The 23,749-nt window shown below is 40.1% G+C and overlaps 2 protein-coding genes across 9 annotated transcripts in view; one reads left to right on the top strand and one right to left on the bottom strand.

Moving 5' to 3' along the window:
- The window catches only part of LOC140480850 (receptor expression-enhancing protein 1-like), an 88,180-nt gene extending 76,906 nt beyond the window's left edge, over positions 1–11,274 (top strand). For 2 of the 4 annotated variants that reach the window (XM_072576350.1, XM_072576359.1), the window contains one exon: positions 64–11,274. In XM_072576350.1, coding sequence (XP_072432451.1) covers positions 64–135 — 72 coding nt within the window. In that variant the 3' untranslated portion in view covers positions 136–11,274. The remainder of the gene's footprint in view (positions 1–63) is intronic. The other 2 variants (XM_072576367.1, XM_072576376.1) reach the window with 1 other exon arrangement.
- The window catches only part of mrpl35 (mitochondrial ribosomal protein L35), a 72,407-nt gene that overhangs the window by 44,848 nt on the left and 3,810 nt on the right, over positions 1–23,749 (bottom strand). For 3 of the 5 annotated variants that reach the window (XM_072576400.1, XM_072576409.1, XM_072576417.1), the window contains exons 3-4: positions 20,325–20,466; positions 12,580–12,713 (exon numbers count right to left, since the gene is read on the bottom strand). In XM_072576400.1, the coding sequence (XP_072432501.1) occupies positions 12,580–12,713; positions 20,325–20,466 (276 nt within the window). Of the gene's footprint in view, positions 1–372; positions 494–12,290; positions 12,714–20,324; positions 20,467–23,749 lie in introns of those variants that run through there. The other 2 variants (XM_072576425.1, XM_072576390.1) reach the window with 2 other exon arrangements.

The following is a 23,749-nucleotide window of genomic DNA, read 5'->3' as shown; positions in this document are numbered from 1 at the left end:
CATTGAGTCTGTTATGCCGTCCATGTCTGTGGTCTTAACTCCATTTTTTACTGTTCTCTGTAGGTAGAGCCAAGACACCCTAAGCCCCCTCCCAGAAAGAGAAGTACCACAATCTGCACCAGTGAATTCATGTGACAGTGAAGCCAGAGTCATCAGAATATAGTCACCTGGATTCAACCTTTAGTTTTACTGTCCTGCCTTCACGAGCCAAGCAATGTGTGACACACTGGGAACCATGAAGAAACCACTGCCTGGGAAGTGCTTCACATTTTCCACAGATGCCTTCAGCGCCTACTTATAAGTATATTCTGCATCAAAATATGTTTTCTTTTCTTTGTTTGCACTACACATCGTGATGAAACAAAGTTCAGAGTGAGGCTGAATTGAAACGTTTGTGAGTCCAACGTGTTTTCATTTTCTTTTTGTGTGAGAACATTCCAGCGCTTCTGTAGTACTTGAACGATTGGAATTAGTTCCTTTGCTTCGGAACAATCTAGGATAAAATGTTTTCAGAGCTTTCAGCTAGTTATTTATGTACACAGGGCTATCTGCTCTATTATATGCAGGTTTACCTATTATATCATACACAAGTACATCTGTAATTCAGTATATAGGCACGTATGCTATTTTGTTCAAACATTTCAAACACCATTATGTACAAAAGTCTCATCAACTCCATATCAAACAGGTTAGCATCTCTATTGAAATAGACAGAAGAATTTGACAAATTCTCGTTCATTAATATGTCTATTACACTGCAGACAGACATGTATTATGCAGTGCAAAAGTGTGTCTGACCTAATGTACATGTTTATAAATGTTACATAATACACAGGTATCTATTATGAAGTGTGTGCAGTGTATCTGTTGCATTGTACACAGGTATGCCTTTTGTACTGTATACAGGTATATCCACTGTATTGTGCTCAGGTATATCTGTTGTAGTTGAGTTAGATGTATTTGTTGGCTAAATTAAAACTCATAAGCACATTGTGCACAAAATTAAGGCAGTAAAGCTGACAAGGCTATCAGGATTATGTTTCTTTTCAGGATGAACCTTTTGTGATTCTTGTACTGTTGACAATGACAGTAAAGACTCTAAATTAGCACCAAAATACAAATCACAGCAGATTTTATGTTTACTCCTGGAACAGCGTTCCCTATTCACTGCTGGGTAATGATCATACAACAGAACTCATTCTGAAACCTAACAACTCGACTTCCTCTCTCAACTCTCTTATCGTGTTCCCTCACGTCACATTTACTAAATAGCAGTCAGGATTCATCATTTAGTAAGAGGATTACATGGCCAAGTATTGATTTTTATTTTGAGATGGCAAGGAAGAAGTGAATCAAGAATGAAATAATTTGGGAACATAGGATTAGGCCATTCAATCACTCAAGCCTGTTCTAACATTCAGTTACATCATGGCACATTTGTACTTCAACTCTACTGACCCACATCTTTCAATTGCAGTTTTGAGATTTAACGTACTCCTTCCTTTTGAGGCCTGATCAGAGTTTGCAATGTTTATGATTAAAAAGTTTAGCTGAACGGGGTGGGGGGGGCGCTATCGGAACATTAGTGTACAAACAACAAAGTAATGGAATAATGCAGGTAATCCCTAATTTTTGAGTGTCAGACATTTCATATTTATAATTGTTCATATTCCTGCAGGAATATGTATAATACCATGTAGATAGCTTTGTTTTCAAATCAAAAAATGACCACAACAGACTTTCCTGTTTGTTTCTCTTGGTGAAAATAAGCAGGTGTGGTTACAGGAATATGGGTGAGCTGAATATGATTGTCCTGCTGTAACCATTTCCCTGTAATCAGACAGTTTCTGTATAAAATTTGCTGATGTTTGTAATATCTTAAGAGCCACTTTGAATCATACTGCTAGTGTCAACTAGTGTTGTTAGGAATTAAGGAAGAAGTATCATAATCACAGTCCATTTCAAACACCAGTTCAAACACCATTATGTACAAAAGTCTCATCAACTCCATATCAAACAGGTTGGCATCTCTATTGAAATAGACATAAGAATTTGACAAATTCTTGTTCATTAATATGATAGTAGCATATTGAACAATAAATATATAATCCTTGGAATTTTGTGACTATTCAATAAAATGTACGTCCTCTCCCTTTACCTTCCCTCTTCCTTTATGACGTGCAATGTTCTTCTGAGCCTGAGTTAGAAGGTTGTGGATTCATGTCCTGTATCAGGGTCTTGAACAGAGAATTCAGACTGATGCTGTATTAGAATAATGAGTGAATGGTGCATTACTGGAGGTTCTATCTTCTGAATCAGAGGCCCAAGGTGGGAATTAATAGGGCAGTGGTCAGTCCATTCACAAGCTGAAAAATGTGGGTAGGGCTGCCCCAGGTGGTTTTGGAAAAATCAATTGCAATTTTCGAGTACCCTGTTTTGGGGGTTGAGTATATGTGCCACTGAGAGAGATTCTAGTCATCACTGGTACTGCAAATCTGCAGTGAAGAGTCGTCAACCTTTGATTAGAACATTCGTAAAGTTTTCATCATGTGACCTTTTCCAATATTTCTATAACTGACATACAAACGTGTACAAACGATAAAGATTTTTTTGTTCCTCTGGGTCATTGCTTGGAGTAGTGTTCAGGATTAATCTTCACGGCAGTCAACCCTATGGAGGAGGCTCAAGACAATGCTTGCCTCCAAGGTGCTTCTCCAGGAAGGATCCCGATAGTTTGTTCACCACACTGGTAAAATACCAGTGGCAGAGGACAGTGACGGGTACGTTAGCCTTTGATATCCCAATCTAATTTTATGTTTCATGAGATGTCAGGTGAACCAGATTTAAAAGGGAAAGAAAGTTTGGGTAAGGGTGGACGGCTAAGAATGTATCAAAACTTGATTTGAAGCCGAGTCAGGTTATTTTTCAGGTTCAAGCCTTGTTGGAAGGGTCTCAGTCGGGATTCCATACAGATGAAACCCAAATTATGGCAGGCTAGGAACTTGAGGACTGTAATTGTTTGAGACTACAGGTAGTGGCATTGTGTTGCAGATGGTTTATTTAATATACTGTAGTCCATAAGCTTTGAACATGGAGAAGTTATCAAATCTTCTTTAAATTTAATAAACTTCAAAACAGCTCCAGTTTGCATTGATGATTGCATACCCTCCCAAGTAATTGTGACATTATTAAAACAATTCTTTGAACAAAACTGCTTTTATATGTTGCATGTTTTCCATCGATGTATTTTAAATACTCAATTGCGTGACTCAAAGAAAATGAGTAGCTAAGATTTATACTAGTGTCTCTAGTTTCTTGATTGGTAATGTGTTTAGTCGACAGACATTCCCTTTAATATGTAGATTGCTATTTAACTAGCATTTCTTGCTTGTGATGAATCTTGTGTACTTTAGTATCCCTTAGTTAGTCACTTTAGCAATTTAGTGTTACCTTTTGGACAGGTTGATGTCTTCCAATGAAACATTAAATTAATACCTCATCTCGCCCTCTCTGATATGATGTAAAAGATCCTACACTATGGTTAGTAGCTAGGGCAGAAATGTTTGCCATGGTGTCCTGGCCAATATTTATCCTTCAATCAATATCTGAAAATACTCTAACTGGGTGCTGTATGAGGGACCTTGCTGTGTGCAAATTAGCTGCTGCATTTCTTACATTACAACAGTGAACACGCTTCAAAGGGCGCTTTGTTCACTGTAAACCTCTTTCAGACCCACAGAGGGCATGAAAGGCACTATTTAGATACAAATCTATATTTATTATCCACGTCAAATTAGAAACTGCATCAAGTTTATTCTATAGCAATGATCCAGCACAAAAGTCTTAAAACCATATCACTCCTAACACTGTATGGAACGTAAATTACTCTTTGCAGACTATGAATCTTTTGTCTTACCTACAATCATCACTTTCTACATCAGTTGATTTGTGCATACGGAAAACAAATATATTCAGAGCAAACTTTTTTGTTGCTAACTGAAATCTGCATGACTTTTAACATTGCTGGGTTTTTTTCCAAATTGGGAAACCTAGGTGAATGTCTGAAACTAAGGCTGAAGAGAGTAGAAGAGATGACTGGAAGCATAAAGATGTAGCTTCAGGCTTGTATTCCCAGAATGTACTTGTTGAATTATTTTGTCCAGTGCTGCTGACCCCCTTAACTGAGTTAGTTTTTCCAACTAACACTGCCAATATAGTAGAACCATATGTCAATCATTTTGAGCCACTAAGGGGCAATATTGCTTAAATGGTAAGGAATGAAGCAGAAACTGCATTATAAATTCAATAAAACAGCATTTATTGTCTATCCTTAACTGGCATTGAAGGATACTACTTGGAGATGGACAATAAATGTTGACCTAGCCAGCAATGCCCACAATGCATAAATGAATTTTTTTTTAAAAAAAGTTAGCTCGTGACACCATTTGGGACGGGGGACGTTCTCTTAACCCTATGTAGGGACTCTCAAAATAACTCACTAAACATTGTCCCTTTTTGGAATTGTTCAACTGAATTTTGGTGTTTGTAACTTTCCACCCAAATACCACGGGGAGCGGCTGTTCAGTAGTGATAATTTCTTTGCTTCTGGTGAATACTAATGAGTGCAAGGAAGTCTTGCTTATTTCTATTGGGATAACTTAATGCTTCTTAACATGTTTTAAGTCATTGAGTAAGACACAATGGTCAGGATTTTGTTCTTGTGAACAGAGCAAACAATCTGGAAAATAACTTTAGAAGGTGATAAGGCTGAATGCATGCAAGTAGAATTAGTTTGGAAAATGAAATGTGCCGAAGAAATGTGTATTTTAGCCAGAAATGTCATAAAACATCACCTTTCATATTTAAAAATCATTTCATACTTATGCATCCACAATGTGTCTTACAGATCTTTTCTAAAGCTTGTCTGAATAAACTAGATTTATTGGAGATTTACTGGATTTTAAACAGTACAGTGGATTGATAATCTCATTATGACTCCAACTTCCCTTTTCCCAGCAGACCAGGCCTTTATCAGGCTACTGGCATTTAAATTCCTGTGTCCCAAGCTCAGATGGTATGGTAGAATAGAGAGGCCAAAAGGTTTACAGATTATCCTCTGTCCTCATCAGAATATATAAATTGAGCTGTAGACACCTATCAGGTGCTTGGGAATTTCAAAAACTTGCCAAAGCCCAGGAGCAAGGGTAAGAGAGTGAGTGTGTAGGTCAGAGAGACAGTGTGTGAATCTGTAGTGGCCTATAATGTTACAGAGTGATCCTGCTCTGTCCAACTCAAAAAAAATCTAATAAATTCTGAAACCTTTTCTTTAGAAGGAATTTAGCCCTTAGGAAGGGATCCTAAGGGCTCCAAAAGATACGAAAATCCAAATTAGATCTTAATTATCACAAGTTTCAAACTTGAGAAAACAAAAAACTTAAATCCAGTAAGCACCACAACCTCATGTCACCATTAAAATAAGGTCTGTAACTAATTTCAGATGGCTGCCAAGCTCACCTATAAAACACGGTGACAAATTTAGTAGATACCTGTGTAGACTGTCTGTGTGGAGTTTGCACATTCTCCCTGTGTCTGCGTGGATTTCCTCCGGGTGCTCCGGTTTCCTCCCACAGACCAAAGATGTGCAGATAAGGTGAATTGGTCATGCTAAATTGCTCATAGTATTAGGTCACTTAGTCAGAGGGAAATGGGTCTGGGTGGGTTACTCTTCAGAGGGGTGGTGTGGACTGGTTGGGCCAAAAGGCCTGTTTCCACACTATAGGGAATCTAATTTAATGGGGCGGCACGGTGGCTCAGTGGTTAGCACTGCTGCCTCACAGCACCAGAGTCCCAGGTTCGATTCTAGCCTCAGGTGACTGTCTGTGTGGAGTTTGCACATTCTCCCCATGTCTGCGTGGGTTTCCTCCGGTTTCCTCCCACAGTCCAAAGATGTGCGGATTAGGTGAATTGGCCATGCTAAATTGTCCATTGTGTTAGTTGCGTTAGTCAGAGGGAAATTGGTCTGGGTGGGTTACTCTTCAGAGGGGTGGTGTGGACTGGTTGGGCCGAAGGGCCTGTTTCCACACTATAGGGAATCTAATCTAATCTACTTGAACTCCCAGACAGATCTGGCAGGGTCTTCTGCAATGTTAAATTGTTTGTTGTTGCACTCTTTTTCATATAATGGACATTAGATTCCATTGCTCCCTAACTCTGCATTTTGGTCCATTGGGTTATTGCTGGAAGTAGCAGAATTCTGCTAATGGGGCAATAAGTAATCCCACTATCCTTCATTTGATGCCAGATTAGATCAAAGATGCTGATACTGGATAACGTGAACACAGAAGATGGGTCTGAAATTGCAATTTTACAAGCTACATTGTCAAAATGTTAAACAACTTCTAGGAAGCGTATGGTAGAATAGCAGGTATGAACCACAGTTGCTAGCTCCAGTGTAAATCAAACAATTGCACAGTCATGTGATGAGATAAAAATAGACTCCTTCTGTTTTTAAAATTGTAAGCTTAACATGAGGTATAATAGAATTAATCAAGAATACGTTACACTATCTTTTCAAAGTTAGGATTTAAAATGACATTTTTAATGGATGAAAATCACCAGACAAAGTAAACACAAAAGTTTCCTTCCCTACAAGACTAGAGGTTTGGGCTTTTACAACAATTCAACAACTCCATGATCATTTTACTGATACCAGATTCTATTTTCAAATTTTAAAATGAAACGAATTCAATTTCTCTGTGGATTACTAATTCAATAATATTATCTATGTTCATGGTATTCCACCACAATCTACAACGTCATGAACCAGCATGTCCCCCACTCAACCATTACCATCAAGCCCAGGAGAGCAACCCTGGTTCAACACAGAGTGCAGGAGACCAGGCCAGGAGCAGCACCAGACAGATGTAAAAATGTGGTATCAGCCTGGTGAAGTGATAAACAGAACTACTTGTGTGCCAAACAGCATAAGCAGTGAGTGATAGACTGAGTTGTGATCTCATAGCCAACAGATCAGATCTAACTTCTGCAGTCCTGCCACAGGTTGTGGACAATTAAACAACTCATTCAAGGAGAAGGTTACACAACATCCCTATCCTCAATGATGAGACAGCCCAATCCATCAGTGCAAACGATAAGGCTGAAGCATTCGCAGCAATTTTCAGCCAGAAATGCCAAGAGGATGATCCATCTAGGCTTCCTCTTGTGACCCCCAGCATCGCAGTTACTGGTCTTCAGTCAGGACTCTTCTAGCAGTGGTAGTGTCAGTACCTCTAGCCCAAGTCCTACCTACACCAGAGGTGTGTTATAACATCCTTGAACAGGTTGATTTCAAGGTTGACTATTTATTTAAAATAAATAGTCTTCAGTCAATTTGATTCACTCCATGTGACATCAAAAAATGGTTGGAGGCATTGGATGCTGCAAAGGCTTTGGGCTCTGACAACATTTAAGCAATAGTACTGAAGACTTGTGCTCCAGAACTTGCCGCTCCCCTCGTCAAGCTGTTCCAGTACAACACTGACATCTAACCAACATTGTAGAAAATTGTCCAGATAATTTTGTACAAAAAAAAAAGCAGGACAAATCCAACCCAGCCAATTGCCACCCCATCAGTTTGATCTTGAGCATCAGTAAAGTAATGGAAGCTGTTATCAACAGCACAACCAAGCAGCACCTACTCAGCAATAACCTGCTCAGTGTGGCCCAGTTTTGGTTCTGCCAGGGCTGCTCAGCTCCTGACCTCATTACAGCTTTGGTTCAAACATGGACAAAAGAGCTGAATTTCAGAGGTGAGGTGAGAGTGACAGCCCTTGACATTTGACTGAAAAGAGGCATCAAGGAGCCCTGGCAAAACTGGAATTAATGGGTATCGGGAGCAAACTTGCTGCTGGTTGGAGTAATACCTGGTTGTTGGAGATCAGTCATTTCAGCAGGAGTTCCTCAGGGTAGTGTCCTTGGCACAAACATTCTCAACTGCTTTATCATAAGTCAGAAGTGGGAATCGCTGATGATTGCTGAATAGTCAGCACCATTTGTGACTCCTCAGATACTGATGCAGTCCATATTCAGATACAACAAAATCTGGACAATATCCAGGCTCGGGCTGACAAGTGGCAAGTAACATTCGCATCACACAATGATAATTTCCAGAAAGAGACAATCGAACCACCGTCCCTTGATACTGTCAGCCCTTGATCCTCTTACCATTACTCAATCTCCTACAATCAATACCTTGTTACAGGGAATTACCAGGTCCAGAAACTACTGGACTTGCCATATAAACACAGTGGGCTACAAGAGGTCAGAGGTAAGGAATACTGCAGTGAGTTACTTACTTCCTGAATCTCCAAAGCCTATCCACCATCTACAAGGCTGAAGTCAGGAGTGTGATATAATAGCCCCCATTTACCTGGATGGGTGCAGCTCCAACAAGACCAAGCAGTTGACACCATCCAGGACAAAGCAGCCCACATCCACAAACATCCACTCTTTCCACCACTGACATTCAGTAGTAGCAATGTATTATCTACAAGATGCGCTGCAGAAATTTACCAAAGATCCTTAGAAAGCATCTTCCAAACCCAAATCCACTTACATCTCGAAGGACAAGGGCAGCAGGTATATGAGAACAACCTGCAAGTTCCCCTCCAAGTCACTCACCATCCTGACTTGTAAATATATTGCCGTTCCTTCAGTGTTGCTGGATCAAAACCATGGAATTTGCTCCCTAATGGCATTGTGGGTGAACCCACAGCAATGCAGTGGTTCAAGGAGGCAGCTCACCACCACTTCCTCAAGGGCAATTAGGGACGGGTAATAAATGCTGACCAGCCAGAAATGCCCACATCTCCCGAATGAATAAATACAAAAAAAATCCAGCAAATTAAACTGGAAATAAAATGTTGTGCTCAATTCTACTTTGCTTTCAGAGGGATTTTGTGTCAATATGCAATAACTATGTAATGATTTACAAGAGCTGAATCACTGAATTTATCAGAACACCAAGTGAAATTCTGACTGGGCTGCGTGGGGGTGGGGGATTCAATTGATGTCAGAAAGTTTCCTGTAACAAGTGTACTTAACACAAAATGAAATTGCAAAGAGTGTTGCAGGCACTTGGAATCTAGCTGGTTCATGTGATAGGAATTGTTTTTTCTCCTTGATAGATAGTCTGAATAGTGATCGATTTGTGAGCAAGGCTGAAATGGCTCAGGTTTCCTCATTATTCTGATTTTGATTGCGAGTAACAATTTTGTACTACAGATTGAACTTGCTACTGCTAAGCTACATCAGACGAAACTGCACAGCTTATGGTCTGCAATATGTAAATATCAAAACATGCAATGCCCTTCAAAGTGTCAGAACAACATTGTCTGAAATCAAAAGACAATTAATAGATGGAGTTTTAAACCACAGTGCAAAAGATATTTCAGAATTTGGTCGACTTTTGTTTGCTCAAGGACTGGACAGATTCTTAGCAACCGCTTTAATTTAAAACTTGACATTGTTTAAAATCCCTCCATGGCTTTGCCCTTTATTTCTGTAACTGCCTCCAACTCATTGTCTCTATTCTTCTGACTTTCCAAGCCTTTCTGCATTCTACACCCCCACCCCCTCCACCTGAGCTGTCTATTAGTGGGGCCTATCCCTTCAGTTATATGCTCAGAATCCCATATGTAATCCACACTCTGCCTCTTGACATCCTTTAAGTGGAAATTCACTCTCGAATCAGCGTCCTTCACTCCCCACCATCCCTCACACTCCCTCTATTCCCCCCCCTCACACTCCCTTTATCCCCTCCTCACCTGTCCCTCACACTCCTTCTATTCCCCCCCTCACCCGTCCCTCACACACTCCCTCTATTCCTCTCCTCACCCGTCCTTCATACTCCCTCTATACCCCCGTCCCCCCCACTGTCCTTCACATTCCCTCTCTCTCGTCCCTCACCGTCCTCCCCACACACACCTCCCCCACTCCCCCTGAACCTTGGGACATGTTTCCCTAAATTAAATGCTCTAAATAATTTCAAGCTGTTATGAAGAACAAAAAACATCATCGTTTTCATTGTATTCACCAGAATTATTTTCTCCAGAACTCATTTTGATTTTATAAAAGTGAATCTTATATTGCAAGTAAATGATCTGGAATGTATTGCTTATAAACATGGCAAAAGTAGATTCCACAAAAGATTTTTGTAAGTAATGAGAAAAATACTTGAAAATGAAAATACTTGCAGACTGCAAACAGAAGACCATGTAAATGGGATTAATGGTATATGGCTTTCACAGAACTAGTGCAGGCATTTGTTACAAAAATGGCCTGCTTTTGTCTTGGAAGATTCTAGAAGGTACTTGACTTAGTCCAACAATATGGTTGTACACTGTGGCACATTTTACTATGGCACATTGCCAAGCTTCTAGTGAACCCTGGAGACTCGTGTCAACCATAAACACGATATAGTTGTAACTATAATTTACCTCATCATTTGAAATTACAGGTGTTAACACTGGCTATGAGGAATATTGTCTTTGTGTGATGCTAACATTCTTCCGGTGATAGGCTGGACAATTAAAAAAAAACAAAAATAAATAGATAGGCTAAAAACTATACACTGGTGTTAAGTGTTGAGCACACAACTACTAATCTTATCTTGCACTGCAGTAGGGGTCAATTTGGACATGTGCAGCCTTACCTCCAAGTACAAAATCACTGTGCTAGCTTGTTCACATATAGACACATTGAGTGCGAATGTAAAAAGAATTTCATGTTTTTGTAACAATTCTATTAATGCAGTCTATGCTATACAACACTGTGCATCTGTACAAGAACAATATACATGTTGAAATATATAATTGTACTTCTCATCAGCATATATTTAAAATAATTTGTTTGCAAGATGCACTGGTTTTAATACCTTAAAACAAAAGGTAGGCCTAATAAGGATCGATAGTGATTGTCTTAATTTCTACTGTATTCCTCTATTCCCCCATTCCCTCTTCTGGTATGCATAATCTTTGTTTCTTTAAATTTGCAGCATATAACTGCAGATCTGGCAGGCCAGAGCACTTTACAGTTGTATTCATTCACTTTTGTGTTCCCTGACTACAACAGTTAACTGTATATAGAGAATGTGTTGTTGCTATTACACTGGTTGCATTCAGAGTGCTGCATGAATTAAAGGATTGTTGTCTTATGTACATTTGTCACAGAACTCTTGCCATTGTAATAAAAGACTGAAAAAGATTATAACAAGAATGATTGCAGCTTCATGCTTTGGGAACACATTCCCAAAAGACAATGACTATCTTTTAAAGCGTAGTTTGGTAGATTACTCTGCACAATTGACTAGACCAAAGTCATGGGTTCGCATACTGCCTGGACTGAGTATTTCAAGGTCTGCCTAAGTACAGAAATACAATATTTTCCTAGGAAGGGGAGGGAGAAATTAAAAGTCAATTGTTCTGACTTGTATAGCACCTTTAACAAATGCGCTTGCATTTTATAAAAAGCAAACTATCCCAAGGTGCTCCATATCATCTCAGTTTCTCCACCCAAAGACAATCCACTCCAGCTGCAATGGGATCAAACAGTATACTGTTGATATTCGCATGATCCACAATGGCCAACGAGTGAACGAAGCCAATTACCCTGCTCCACCCTATGTTGCTATGGCAACATGCACTTTACAAGCATGTTGCAGCCTACAGACATGGATAGTAATGGCAGAGATTCCAACTGCTTTCCATCACGGCTGACCAGGAAACTCTTACACTCTTGCAACCCCGTCACTGGCATGTGTAGGAAGGAGGTACAAGTTGATACTTAACCTATCTAGCCATCTTATCAGTGCACATTCCTTGGGTATTAATCCTGGAGTGGGATTTGAACCACAACTTCTGCCTCAGAGTCTAGGATGCTGCTATGCCACAAGATCTTCTCTTCCAAAGAAATATGATCAGACAAAAAAAATTAACACTGGCCAAAGGAGGAGCAGTTAGGATGGGCCAACAATAGTTTTGTCCAAGAAGTCTTAGAGGAGACAAAGAAATATGATGAGAAGTTCCTGTGTTTAAAGCCTAGACTGCTAAAGGCACAGTTGGTCATGAATTTTTAGTTCCTCTTTTTGTGCCACTGTTAAGAGGATCACTGGTAAGAGCTGACAAAATCTGTCACCTTTGTCAGAGACTGCAAGTAAACATGAAACCTGGAAACTCAGTGCTGTTCCAAAAACAAAATTGCTATCAAAAAATATTAAATTATATTACTCAGACTTACATGGAATGGAAGCTTTATTATGGAACACCAACAAATACAGACGTACATTATAGGAATTTGCCTGCATTATTTCTTCTGTCACCTGGCCTTCTAACATCCAATCAGTTGGCGTATTCTGTATAAAGTTAGTTCAGTATTAAATTCCAAACATATTCTGAACAAAGGGTGTTTCGTTAGCTTCTGGACTAATACAGAACGACTATAACTTTTGCCAGAACCATCACAAATCTTTAAACCTTTAGGTTTGTTCGATCATGGTACATTTGGTATGGGTCATTCACATACCAGTTCCGCCTTTTCCAGAAATCCGTTGTCATTTTGTCTAGCATTTTGCTTTGGGTCTTGTTGCAGAAGACATGTTGTCGGAGTCTACGTTTTCTCGCAGGCCGTTTCTTCCAAAGTTTTTTTTTGTATCCCGCCTGAAAGCAAAAGGAGCTGTGTTCAGGATCTAAGCAACATGATTCATTTCTGATGCAAAACCTGAGGACTGTTCAATCATAGTAAATGACTGGTAAGAAAGGAGAAAACAGCCATGTTCATCAGACTTTAGTGCAATAGAGTTTTCCCAAAATCATTTACATCTCACATTTAGCCACTTTCATCATAAGTATCAAGAAACGCAACCTGATATACAAGAGGAAATAATGATGGAGACATTCTATTCATATGCAAACCATTGATCTACTTAAACAACATTATTTTACCTTTGACCAAATTTCGTATAGGGGATAATAATTACAATCAGTACATTTTGGCCTGTTCTTCAGCTCATTTTAATCATATTTCAATTTCCTCATTCTACTTTCTTTAAATACAAAAGATTGTCTTGCATATCTCAATTCTGTCCTGTACATCTCTATTACTCTAAGACTCTGTAACAGTACTTCCCATTTTAATTACAATTGAGAGGACTTTCTTAATTACTTAGTCAATGTGGCAATCCTGCACTTATTTCTGTATTACCTTAATCCTATTGTCACTTTTTAAAACAAAATTCATTCATGGGAATTTATTGCCAGCATTTATTGCCCATACCTAATTATCTAGAGGGTAGTTATGAGTCAACTACATGTCTAGAGTCACATGTAGGCCATATCAGGTAAGAATGACAGTTCCCTTCTCTAAAGAACATTAGAGTCAGAGATGTACAGCATGGAAACAGGTCCTTCAGTCCAACTTGTCCATACCGATCAAATATCCTAACCTAATCTAGTCTCATTTGCCAGCACTTGGTTCATATCTCTCTAAAGCTTTCCTTCCATTCACACACAACCCTCTGAGTGAAAAAATTGCCCCTTAGGTCCCTTTTAAATTTTTCCCTTCTCACCCTAAACCCATGCCCTCTAGTTCTGGATGCCCCCACCCCAAGGAAAAGACCTTGTCTATTTACCCTTTCCATGCTCCTCATGAATTTATAAACCTCTATAAGGTCACCCCTCAGCCTCCGACACTCCAGTGAAAACAGCCCCAGCCTACTCAGCCTCTCCCTGTAGCTCAAATTATCCAACCCTGGCAACATCCTGGTAAATCTTTTCTGAACCCTTTCAAGTTTCACAACATCTTTCCAAAAGGATGGAGACCAAAATGGCACATAACATTCCAAAAGTGACCAAACCTATGTCCTGTACAGCCACAACATGACCTCCCAACTCCTGTACTCAATGCTCTGACAAATAAAGGAAAGCACACCAAACACCTTCTTCACTTTCCTATCTAGCTGTGACTCTACTTTGAAGGAACTATGAACCAGATGATTGAGAATCTCAAAGAATACATTGCCAACCCAATGCCAGTGTAAAATATCTCATGGTAGCTCAGGTGGAATTTGGAAAGGAAGAGGGTACATGCTATTACCATCCTGAATGCTTGAATAAACAACACTGGAATAGGGAGGCAATCCTGATAAAAAATATCAGGAGTTAGGTTCTAAATTAAAAAGCAGGACAAAAAGTATAATAATATCTGGACTATTGCCTGAGCCAGGTGCAATTGGAGAATCCAGTACAGAATAATTAATGTGGCTAAAAAGAAATGGGATACAGAACTGGCTCAAAGATAGAAGACAGAGGGTGGTGGTGGAGGGTTGTTTTTCAGACTGGAGGTCTGTTACCAGTGGAGTGCCACTACTTCTTGTCATTTATATAAATTATTTGGATGTGAGCATAACAGTTATAGTTAGTAAGTTTGCAGATGACACCAAAATTGGAGGTGTAGTGGACAGCGAAGAAGGTTACCTCAGTGTACAATGAGATCTTGATCAGATGGGCCAATGGGCTGAGAAGTGGCAGATGGAGTTTAATTTACATAAATGCGAGGAGCTGCATTTTGGGAAAGCAAATCTTAGCAGGACTTATACACTTAATGGTAAGGTCCTAGGGAGTGTTGCTGAACAAAGAGACCTTGGAGTGCAGGTTCAAAGCTCCTTTGAAAATGGAGACGCAGATGAATAGGATAGTGAAGAAGGTGTTTGGTATGCTTTCCTATTTTGGTCAGAGTATTGAGTACAGGAGTTGGGAGGTCATGTTGCGCCATTAGTTAGGCCACTGTTGGATTATTGCATGCAATTCTGGTCTCCTTCCTATCGGAAAGATGTTGTGAAACTTGAAAGGGTTCAGAAAAGATGTTGGCAGGGTTGGAGGATTTGAGCTATAGGGAGAGGTTGAATAGGCTAGGGCTGTTTTCCCTGGAGTGTTGGAGGCTGATGGATAACTTTTTAGAGCTTTATAAAATCATGAGGGGCATGGATAGGCTAAATAGACAAAATATTTTTCCTGGGGTGGGAGCAAGTGGGGAAAGATATAAAAGAGAACTAAGTGGCAACTTTTTCACTCAGAGGGTGGTATGTGTATGGAATGAGCCGCCAGAGGAAGTGGTGGAGGCTAGTACAAGTGCAACATGTAAAAGACAATTGGATGAGTATATGAATAGGAATGGTTTGGAGGGATATGGGCCAGGTGCTGGCAGGTGGGACTAGATTGGGTTGGGATATCTGGTCGGCATGGACAGATTGGACCGAAGGTCTGTTTCCATGCTGTACGTCTCTGTGACTCTAAGTGTTATTTTCTTAGAACACTGCTTTCAGTTCTGGAACAGTAACTAAAGGATAGGCTCCATCTAAACTGGAATGGGATCCAGGTTATTACAGAAAGGATAAGTAGAGAGGCAGCCAATGCTTAAAACTAGAAAGGTGGGAGAAAACATCCACAAGAAAATGTAAGCAGTCCAAATGTAAACAACATAGGAAAGGAGAACACTGATGATAAGAATATAAGTAGAGTTATAGAATGGGAAGCCAAAATAACGGTTAAATATTAAGTGAGAACATTTTTTCGATTAAAAATGATAGATAAAATGTTGTATAATTAAACAGCAGGACTGCAGGCTATTGTGTGCTCAGAGAACCAGACATGGGGCAGGGGGAGCCAGGAATGGAAACATTGCATGGTACAACATATTTAGAAAAGATAAAAGAGGGAAACTAGGGAAGTGGAATTGCTGTACTTATTTAGAATAGCATGCTAGTTGTAAGAAAAAAAGGGACACTGCACTTTGTATTACATACAGTTAAGATCTCTGCACATTAAAAAAAGGGATGCACTGACATTGTACTATGCAAGAGGATTTGAATACAAGAATAATGAAGTCTTGCTTCAAATATATAGGAGTTTGGTTAGACCACATCTGGAGTACATGTCCAGTTTTATTCTCCTCCTCTCAAGAAAGGAATGATAGAAATAGGATGAGTGCAACAAAGGTTCACTTGTTCCCAGCATGGTGGGATTGTTCAACGGAGAGAGACTGGGCAAGCTAGACTTATTCTCTAGAATCTCATTTCAAACTCAAAATACTTAAGGTGATAAGTAGGGTAAGATGCTTTCCCTTGGTTGGGGCACAACTTAAAAATAAGGGGATGTACTGGTGCAGGAAGCAAGGATTTCAATTCTTGGGTCACTGGGGTATGTTTAGCGGTAAGGATAGATTATACAAGAGGGACGGGTTGCACCTTAATAGGTGGGGGACCAGTATTCTGGCAGGTAGGTTTGCCACTGCAACACAGCCGCGTTTAAACTAAATAGTGGGGGGGGAGGGGACAAACTGGAAGTTTAAGAAGGAAGTTAAAGAGAAAGTTAGAACAAGAGAAGTCAAGAAAGACAACGGAATCAATGGAGCAGAAAATGCATAAAAGGATCATGCTGTGAGGTCAAGTGAATTGGGAATTGATAGGAAGGGTGCGAGGAGTAACAAATTAAAAATACTATATATGAATGCACGAGGCATTAGGAATAAGGTGGATGAGCTTGAGGCTCATTTGGAAATTGGCAGTTACGATGTTGTGGGGATAACTGAGACGTGGCTTCAAGTGGACAGGGCCTGGGAAATGAATATTCAAAGCTATACGTGGTATTGTAAGGACAGACTGACTAGCAGAAAGGGTGGGGTGGCCCTGTTGGTAAGGAATGATATTCAGTCCCTTGCACGGGGGGACCTAGAATCAGGGGATGTAGAGTCAGTATGGATAGAGCTGAGAAATTCTAAGGGTAGAAAGACCCTAATGGGAGTTATCTACAGGCCCCCAAACAGTAGCCTGGATGTAGTGTGTAAGGAGCTGAAATTGGCCTGTCGCAAAGATATTACTACAGTTGTTATGGGGGATTTCAACATGCAGGTAAACTGAGAGAATCAGCATGGTACTGTACGCCAAGAAAGGGAGTTTGTGGAGTGCCTCCGAGATAGATTCTTAGAACAGCTTGTGCTGGAGCCTACCAGGGAGAAGGCAATTCTGGATCTGGTATTGTGCAACGAACCGGATTTGATCAGAGACCTCGAAGTAAAGGAGCCATTAGGAGGTAGTGACCACAATACAATAAGCTTTAATCTGCAGTTTGAAAGGGAGAGGGTAGAATCGGAAGTGACAATATTTCAGTTGAATAAGGGGAACTATGGAGCTATGAGTGAGGAGCTGCCAAAGTTCAATGGTGCAATACCCCAGCAGGGATGGCAGTTGGACATCAATGGCAGGTATTTCTGGGTATAATGCAGAAGATGCAGGATCAGTTCATTCCAAAAAGGAAGAACTATCCTAAGGGGAGGCAGGGGTGCCCGTGGCTGACGAGGGAAGTTAAGGACCATATAAAGACAAAAGGGAAAAAGTATAACATAGCAAAGATGAGTGGGAAATGGGAGGACTGGGAAGCTTTTGAAGAACAACAGAGGATAACTAAAAAGGAAATACACAAAGAAAAATTAAGTTACGAAGGTAAACTGGTCAAAAATATAAAGGAGAATAATAAAGGCATTTTTAGGTATGTGAAAAGAAACAAAATGGTTAAGACTAAAATTGGGCCCTCGAATACAGAAATGGGTGAATTTATTACGGGGAACAAAGAAATGGAAGAAGAGTTGAATTGGTACTTTAGATCTGTCTTCACTGGGGAAGACATGAGCAATCTCCCACATGTAATAGTGGCTGAAGTCCTGAACTGAAGGGAATTTATATTAGGCAGGAAATGGTGTTGGAGAGACTGTTAGGGCTGAAGGCTGATAAGTCCCCAGGACCTGATGGTCTGCATCCCAGGGTACTGAAGGAGGTGGCTCTAGAAACCGTGGATGTATTGGTGATCATTTTCCAATGTTCTATAGATTCAGGATCAGTTCCTGCGGATTGGAGGGTGGCTAATATTGTCCCAGTTTTTAATAAGGAGGGATAGAGAAAACAGAGAATTATAGACCAGTTAGTCTGACCTCAGTGGTGGGAAAAATGCTGAAGTCAATTATAAAGGACGAAATTACGACACATCTGGATAGCAGTAACAGGATAGGTCAGAGTCAGCATGGATTTATGAAGGGGAAAACATGCTTGACTAATCTTCTGGAATTTTTTGAGGATGTAACTCTGAAGATGGATAAGGGAGATCCAGTGGATGTAGTATACCTGGACTTTCAGATAGCCTTTGATAAGGTCCCACATAGGAGGTTAGTCAGCAAAATTAGGGCACATGGCATTAGGGGCAAAATACTGACATGGATTGAAAATTGGTTGGCTGACAGGAAACAAAGAGTTTTCTTTCGGAATGGCAGGCGGGACTTGTGCCACAGGGATCAGTGCTGGGACTGCAGCTTTTTACAATATACATTAATGATATAGATGAAGGTATTAAAAGTAATATCAGCAAATCTGCTGATGACACAAAGCTGGGTGGCTGGGTGAAATGTGAGGAGGATGTTAGGAGAATACAGGGTGACCTGGACAGGCTAGGTGAGTGGACGGATGCATGGCAGATGCAGTTTAATGTGGATAAATGTGTAGTTATCCACTTTGGTGGCAAGAACAGGAAGGCAGATTACTACCTAAATGGAGTCAAGTTAGGTAAAGGGGCAGTACAACGAGATCTAGGTGTTCTTGTACATCAGTCAATGAAAGCAAGCATGCAGGTACAGCAGGCAGTGAAGAAGGCTAATAGCATGCTGGCCTTCATAACAAGAGGAATTGAGTATAGAAGCAAAGAGGTCCTTCTGCAGCTGTACAGGGCCCTGGTGAGACTGCACCTGGAATATTGTGCACAGTTTTGGTCTCCAAATTTGAGGAAAGACATTCTGGCTATTGAGGGAGTGCAGCGTAGGTTCATGAGGTCAATTCCCAGAATGGCAGAACTATCTTACGCTGAAAGATTGGAGCGACTGGACTTGTATACACTTGAGTTTAGAAGGCTGAGGGGATCTGATTGAGATGTATAGGATTATTAAAGGATTTGACATTCTGGAGGCAGGAAGCATGTTTCCGCTGATGGGTGAGTCCCGAACCAGAGGACACAATTTAAAAATAAGGGGTAGGCCACTTAGAACAGAGTTGAGGAGAAACTTCTTCACCCAGAGAGTGGTGGGTGTATGGAATGCTCTGCCCCAGAAGGCTGTGGAGGCCAAGTCTCTGGATACTTTCAAGAAAGAGTTGGATAGAGCTCTTAAGGATAGTGGAATCAAGGGTTATGGGGATAAGGCAGGAACAGGATACTGATTGAGGATGATCAGCCATGATCATAATGAATGGTGGTGCTGGCTTGAAGAGCAGAATGGCCTACTCCTGCACCTACTGTCTATTGTCTACTTAGGTCCAAGATGAGCATTGTGAATACTTGAAATTCTCTTTCCCGGAGGACTATGGAGGCACTGTCTTTGTGCATGTTTTAAGTTGTAGATTGTAAAATTTATCATTATCAATGATGTATGGAGTTTTTGGACTGGGATGGATAAAGGTATCTGCCCAAGGACTGCAGCAGTTCAAGAGGACACCATGAGCAATATATACTGGTCTAGCTAGTGTTGTCTAAATCACATGAAGAATTAAAAAAGAGAAAATAGAAGAAGGTTTTCCAAAAGTAAGAAACATTATGAGAAATAGTCAGTATGGCCTTCAAAAGGCCAAAACTGCTTGACCAATCTTTTTTTAATTTTTGAGGAACCAGTAGAATGGACAGTGGTAACAGTAGACACAATCAATCCAAAGTTTTCGCCTCTCACCTTAAACCTATGCCCTCTAGTTTTGGACTCCCCTACCCTGGGGAAAAAAGACCTTAGCTATTCACCCTATCCATGCCCCTCATGATTTTATATACCTCTATAAAGATTACCCCTAGGCCTCTGATCCTCCAAGCAAAATACCACCAGCCGATTCAGCCTTTACCTATACCTCAAACCCTCCAACCCTAGCAACATCCTCGTAAATCCTTTCTGATGCCTTTCAAGTTAACAACATCTTTCCTATAGCAGGGAGACCAGAATTGAATGTAGTATTCTAAAAGTGGCCTCATCAATATCCTGTACAGCCACAACATGACCTCCCAACTCCTGTACTCAGTGCATTGACCAATAAAGACAAGCATACCAAACACGTTCTTCTCTACCTTGTCTACCTATGATTCCACTTTCAAGGAACTACAAATTTGCACCCCATTCCCAAATGATGTCATTAGCTTGTGAAATTGGTTTAAAAATAAAATGCATCTCTTCCAATGCTGAATGTTGTGAACACAGACCTTTCTGCGCACCCAGAGACCACAGTGCAGTCGTAGGAACCTTTTGACAACAGATTTCACAGATTTCCGCTTTCCTTTACGCAGACTGCAGTACGTGAGAGCTCTCACCGATTGTTGAAAATTAGTAGCACAGTTAGGCAAACTAAACAAAGGAAATACATCACATTAATACAACATTTACTATAGTCCATCGCTCTTTATATGACATTGGTTAACCAAAGCCCATCTGGTCAGTAATTCAAGCCACATGTATCTCAATAAACCTCGATATTTGTTCGCGTGAAAACCCGTGGGGATGTCACTGGAAAGGAAGTGAAAGTGGCAGTCAGTACCTTGGAAAGGTTTGTCTCCAATTCCCTTACCGTTTCTAATTTAGATTCTTTGTTACTGAGAGCACAATGGAGTGGAGATCGTTTCTAGCAACAGCTGCAAGGAGACTCAGAGGCTTTGAAGAAAAAGAAGTAACGCAAAAGATATCAGCATCTTCTGCTGTTTCCGATATTTACTGATCTATTGTATATTTCCTTCACTTTCAAATTTCTACCATTTTCTCTTACCTTCTAAAATTGGTCCATATTACTCTCAGGACATACGATTATTCTTTGACATACGTAGATAAAAGCCAGCAATTAGCTTAGGATGCAAATACTAATTGTCCTGTTTTTACTTTAAATAAGCAGGGCCTTTTGTGTTGTGTGGATTTATAGGAAACTGATGCTGTGGTACTGATTTCGGTTTAAAGATTTACTTGTGATCACTTTTCATGTTCAGTGGCATGGTCAGTTGCTGCCCTATGTAAATCTGATATGCCTTATGTTCTCTCACACTGTCCACAATTACTTTAACAATCGCATGATTCTGAATGTAGCAACCATGTAGTGGCACGGTGGCTCAGTGGTCACCAATGCTGGCTCACAGAGCCAGTGACCTGGGTTCAGTGCCAACCTCGGGTGACTGTGTGGAGTTTGTACATGCTCCCCTAATCAGTATGGGTTTCCCCCAAGAGCTCCTGTTTACTCCAACTGTCCAAACATATGGAGGCTAAATGAATTGGCCATGCTAAATTGTCCATAGTTTCTCAGGATGTGCAGGCTAGGTAAGTTAGCCATGGAAAACGCAGGGTTACAGGGATAGGGTAGGGGAGCATGGGTCTGGGTGGGAGGCTGTTTGGAGAGTCAATGAAGACTTGATGGGCTGAATAGCTTGCTTCCACCCTGTAGGGATTCAATGATTCTGTGACATCCCCTTGAGATCGAAATCAGATATTCATGTCTTTGGTATAACTGCTTCTTCAATCCCCATGAAACGAACAGAACAAAAACTTGTTCAGACAAAACCAAATACCAATCATTGCGCTTCTCTAACTCATAGCAGGTTCACACGGTTCTTAGCAGATTCATTCAGTTCAAGCGTTATCATGTGACTTTGTGTAATAACATATTAGTGGGTTGCTTTACTTATACAAAATAACAATTCGCTACATTTGTAAGCTCTTTTCAACCAGTCTGAAGATTCTTCAAACACTTTCATTCCTTAATGTTATTTTTATAAACTTAACATTGTGATCTTTGCGTGACCTCACAGCCTTTCTCAAATTTTTTTTCAAATTTTCCTTTCCTTTGTTGATGGTTAAAAAAGCTGTCAAACCTATCCCAGAACAGAGGCTTTCCAATGTAATAGTTGTGAGGTTTCTTACTGATTATTACAATTATATCCTTATAGCATCCTTAACGTAGCAAAATATCCCACATTATCCCAACTAGGCATGAGGGAAGGCAAAACATTTTGACTCAGAATTGATAGAACTTGGAAGGCACTGTCTGGGAGGGTAGAGGAAGCAGATTCAATTGAAGGTTTCAAAAGAGTTGGTTATATATTTGAAAGTGATCAAGTTAGAGGGCTATGAAGAAAGGGCTGGAGAATGGGACTAGCTAGGTAGCTCTACAGACATGATGGGTTGAATGGCCTCCTTCTGCTCTGTAAAATCCCATGATTCTATTTGACAGAAGTGTTAAACAAAATTTGACACCAAGCCACATAAGGAAGTACGAGGGCCAACGTTTCATTTAAAATTAAGTTGTTGTTTAAAGCACAATCCTGCGAACACAAAGCCTTAGTCATCACAAAGCAAAGCCCATTACTGCTATATGCACCTGTGCAGCAGCTGTGAGCACATTGTTTAGAGTAAATGACCAAAAACATGATCAAAAAGGCATGTTTTAAGGACCTTTTATATGTGCAAGGAGAGGAATAGGACTGGACATGTTCATGACAGAATTTCTGAGTTTAAGGGCTTGATAGTTTTCATCCCAGTTAACTCTTGTGGAGCAATACAACAGAAACAATACAAATGGTCAGAACTGGAGAAATGCAAGTACCTTCGAGGGTTGTTGGGTTGGAGGAAGCAAACCAACAAATTGAACATCATACGGTTCTTTGGGGAAAATAACTAGCTAAGTGCCTTTTTTAAAAATGGTGCTTCAAAGCGTAGTATATTTGCATAATTTGCTTAATTCACCAACATACTAACAGTGCTTTATGACAGTCTTCATGCAGTGAAGAAACAAATCCATTTCATTATCAAGACAAATAAATTCTCCGAATAGTACAAGCTTAAAAACAGCACTGAATTTTGAAAATATAAATCCCACAATAATCAAAAGAAAATTAGACCATGCTGAACTAAAATTATGTTCTAGTAATTGCATGATTTATCTGAGTTGTTGTTCAGTAGTAGCTGTCATTGCTGTCAGATTTTGGTAGATTCAACTTAATCAGTATCAGGTATTTGGATCAGCTATGATCTTGTTCAGTGGCAGAGTAGGCTCAAGGAGCCAAATGATCTAATTCTCCTTGTTTGTATGTACCTCTCTACAAATAGTGTGTGAATAAGCAAAAAAGAAAAAAAAAAAATCAGACCTTGGGTAAGCGAACATTTCCCACACTCTCCTTTTCTTTATCATTTAATATCCTTTGTGTTTAGGTTCTGTCACACAGTGGAATAAATCCTAATCGAGTACAGGGAAATATGCTGTTTCCTTGAACGTAGCAAAGTTATTTCATAAACTAAGTAGTGTTTGGATGTAAGTAACAAGTGCAATACACTTTGACTCAAACAGCCAATCAACACAAACTCTCTGGCAGGAAGGACCCCACAAATGAAGTATAGTGTGGGAAGAAAGCTAATGTCAAAACTGAATACAAGAAAAAATACTACAATTTAAAAGAACAAATTAATTTGATGTACCAATAGAAGACTGGCATGTTGATTTCTCCGTTACAAACCATAAAGAAATAGTGTATGAGAATTCACCTTTGGACCACACATCCACATGACTTGGAACCACTGAAGTAAAATGCTAACTCCCTCCCACACAGCATTGTGGGTCTACCTACATCATTAGGACTGCAGAAAGTAAAACACC

This window comes from Chiloscyllium punctatum, chromosome 1 (genome assembly GCF_047496795.1).
Source record: "Chiloscyllium punctatum isolate Juve2018m chromosome 1, sChiPun1.3, whole genome shotgun sequence".
NCBI lineage: Eukaryota > Metazoa > Chordata > Chondrichthyes > Orectolobiformes > Hemiscylliidae > Chiloscyllium > Chiloscyllium punctatum.
Note: the sequence above shows the minus strand (reverse complement) of the source record. Positions and strands in the feature narration are given on the sequence as shown.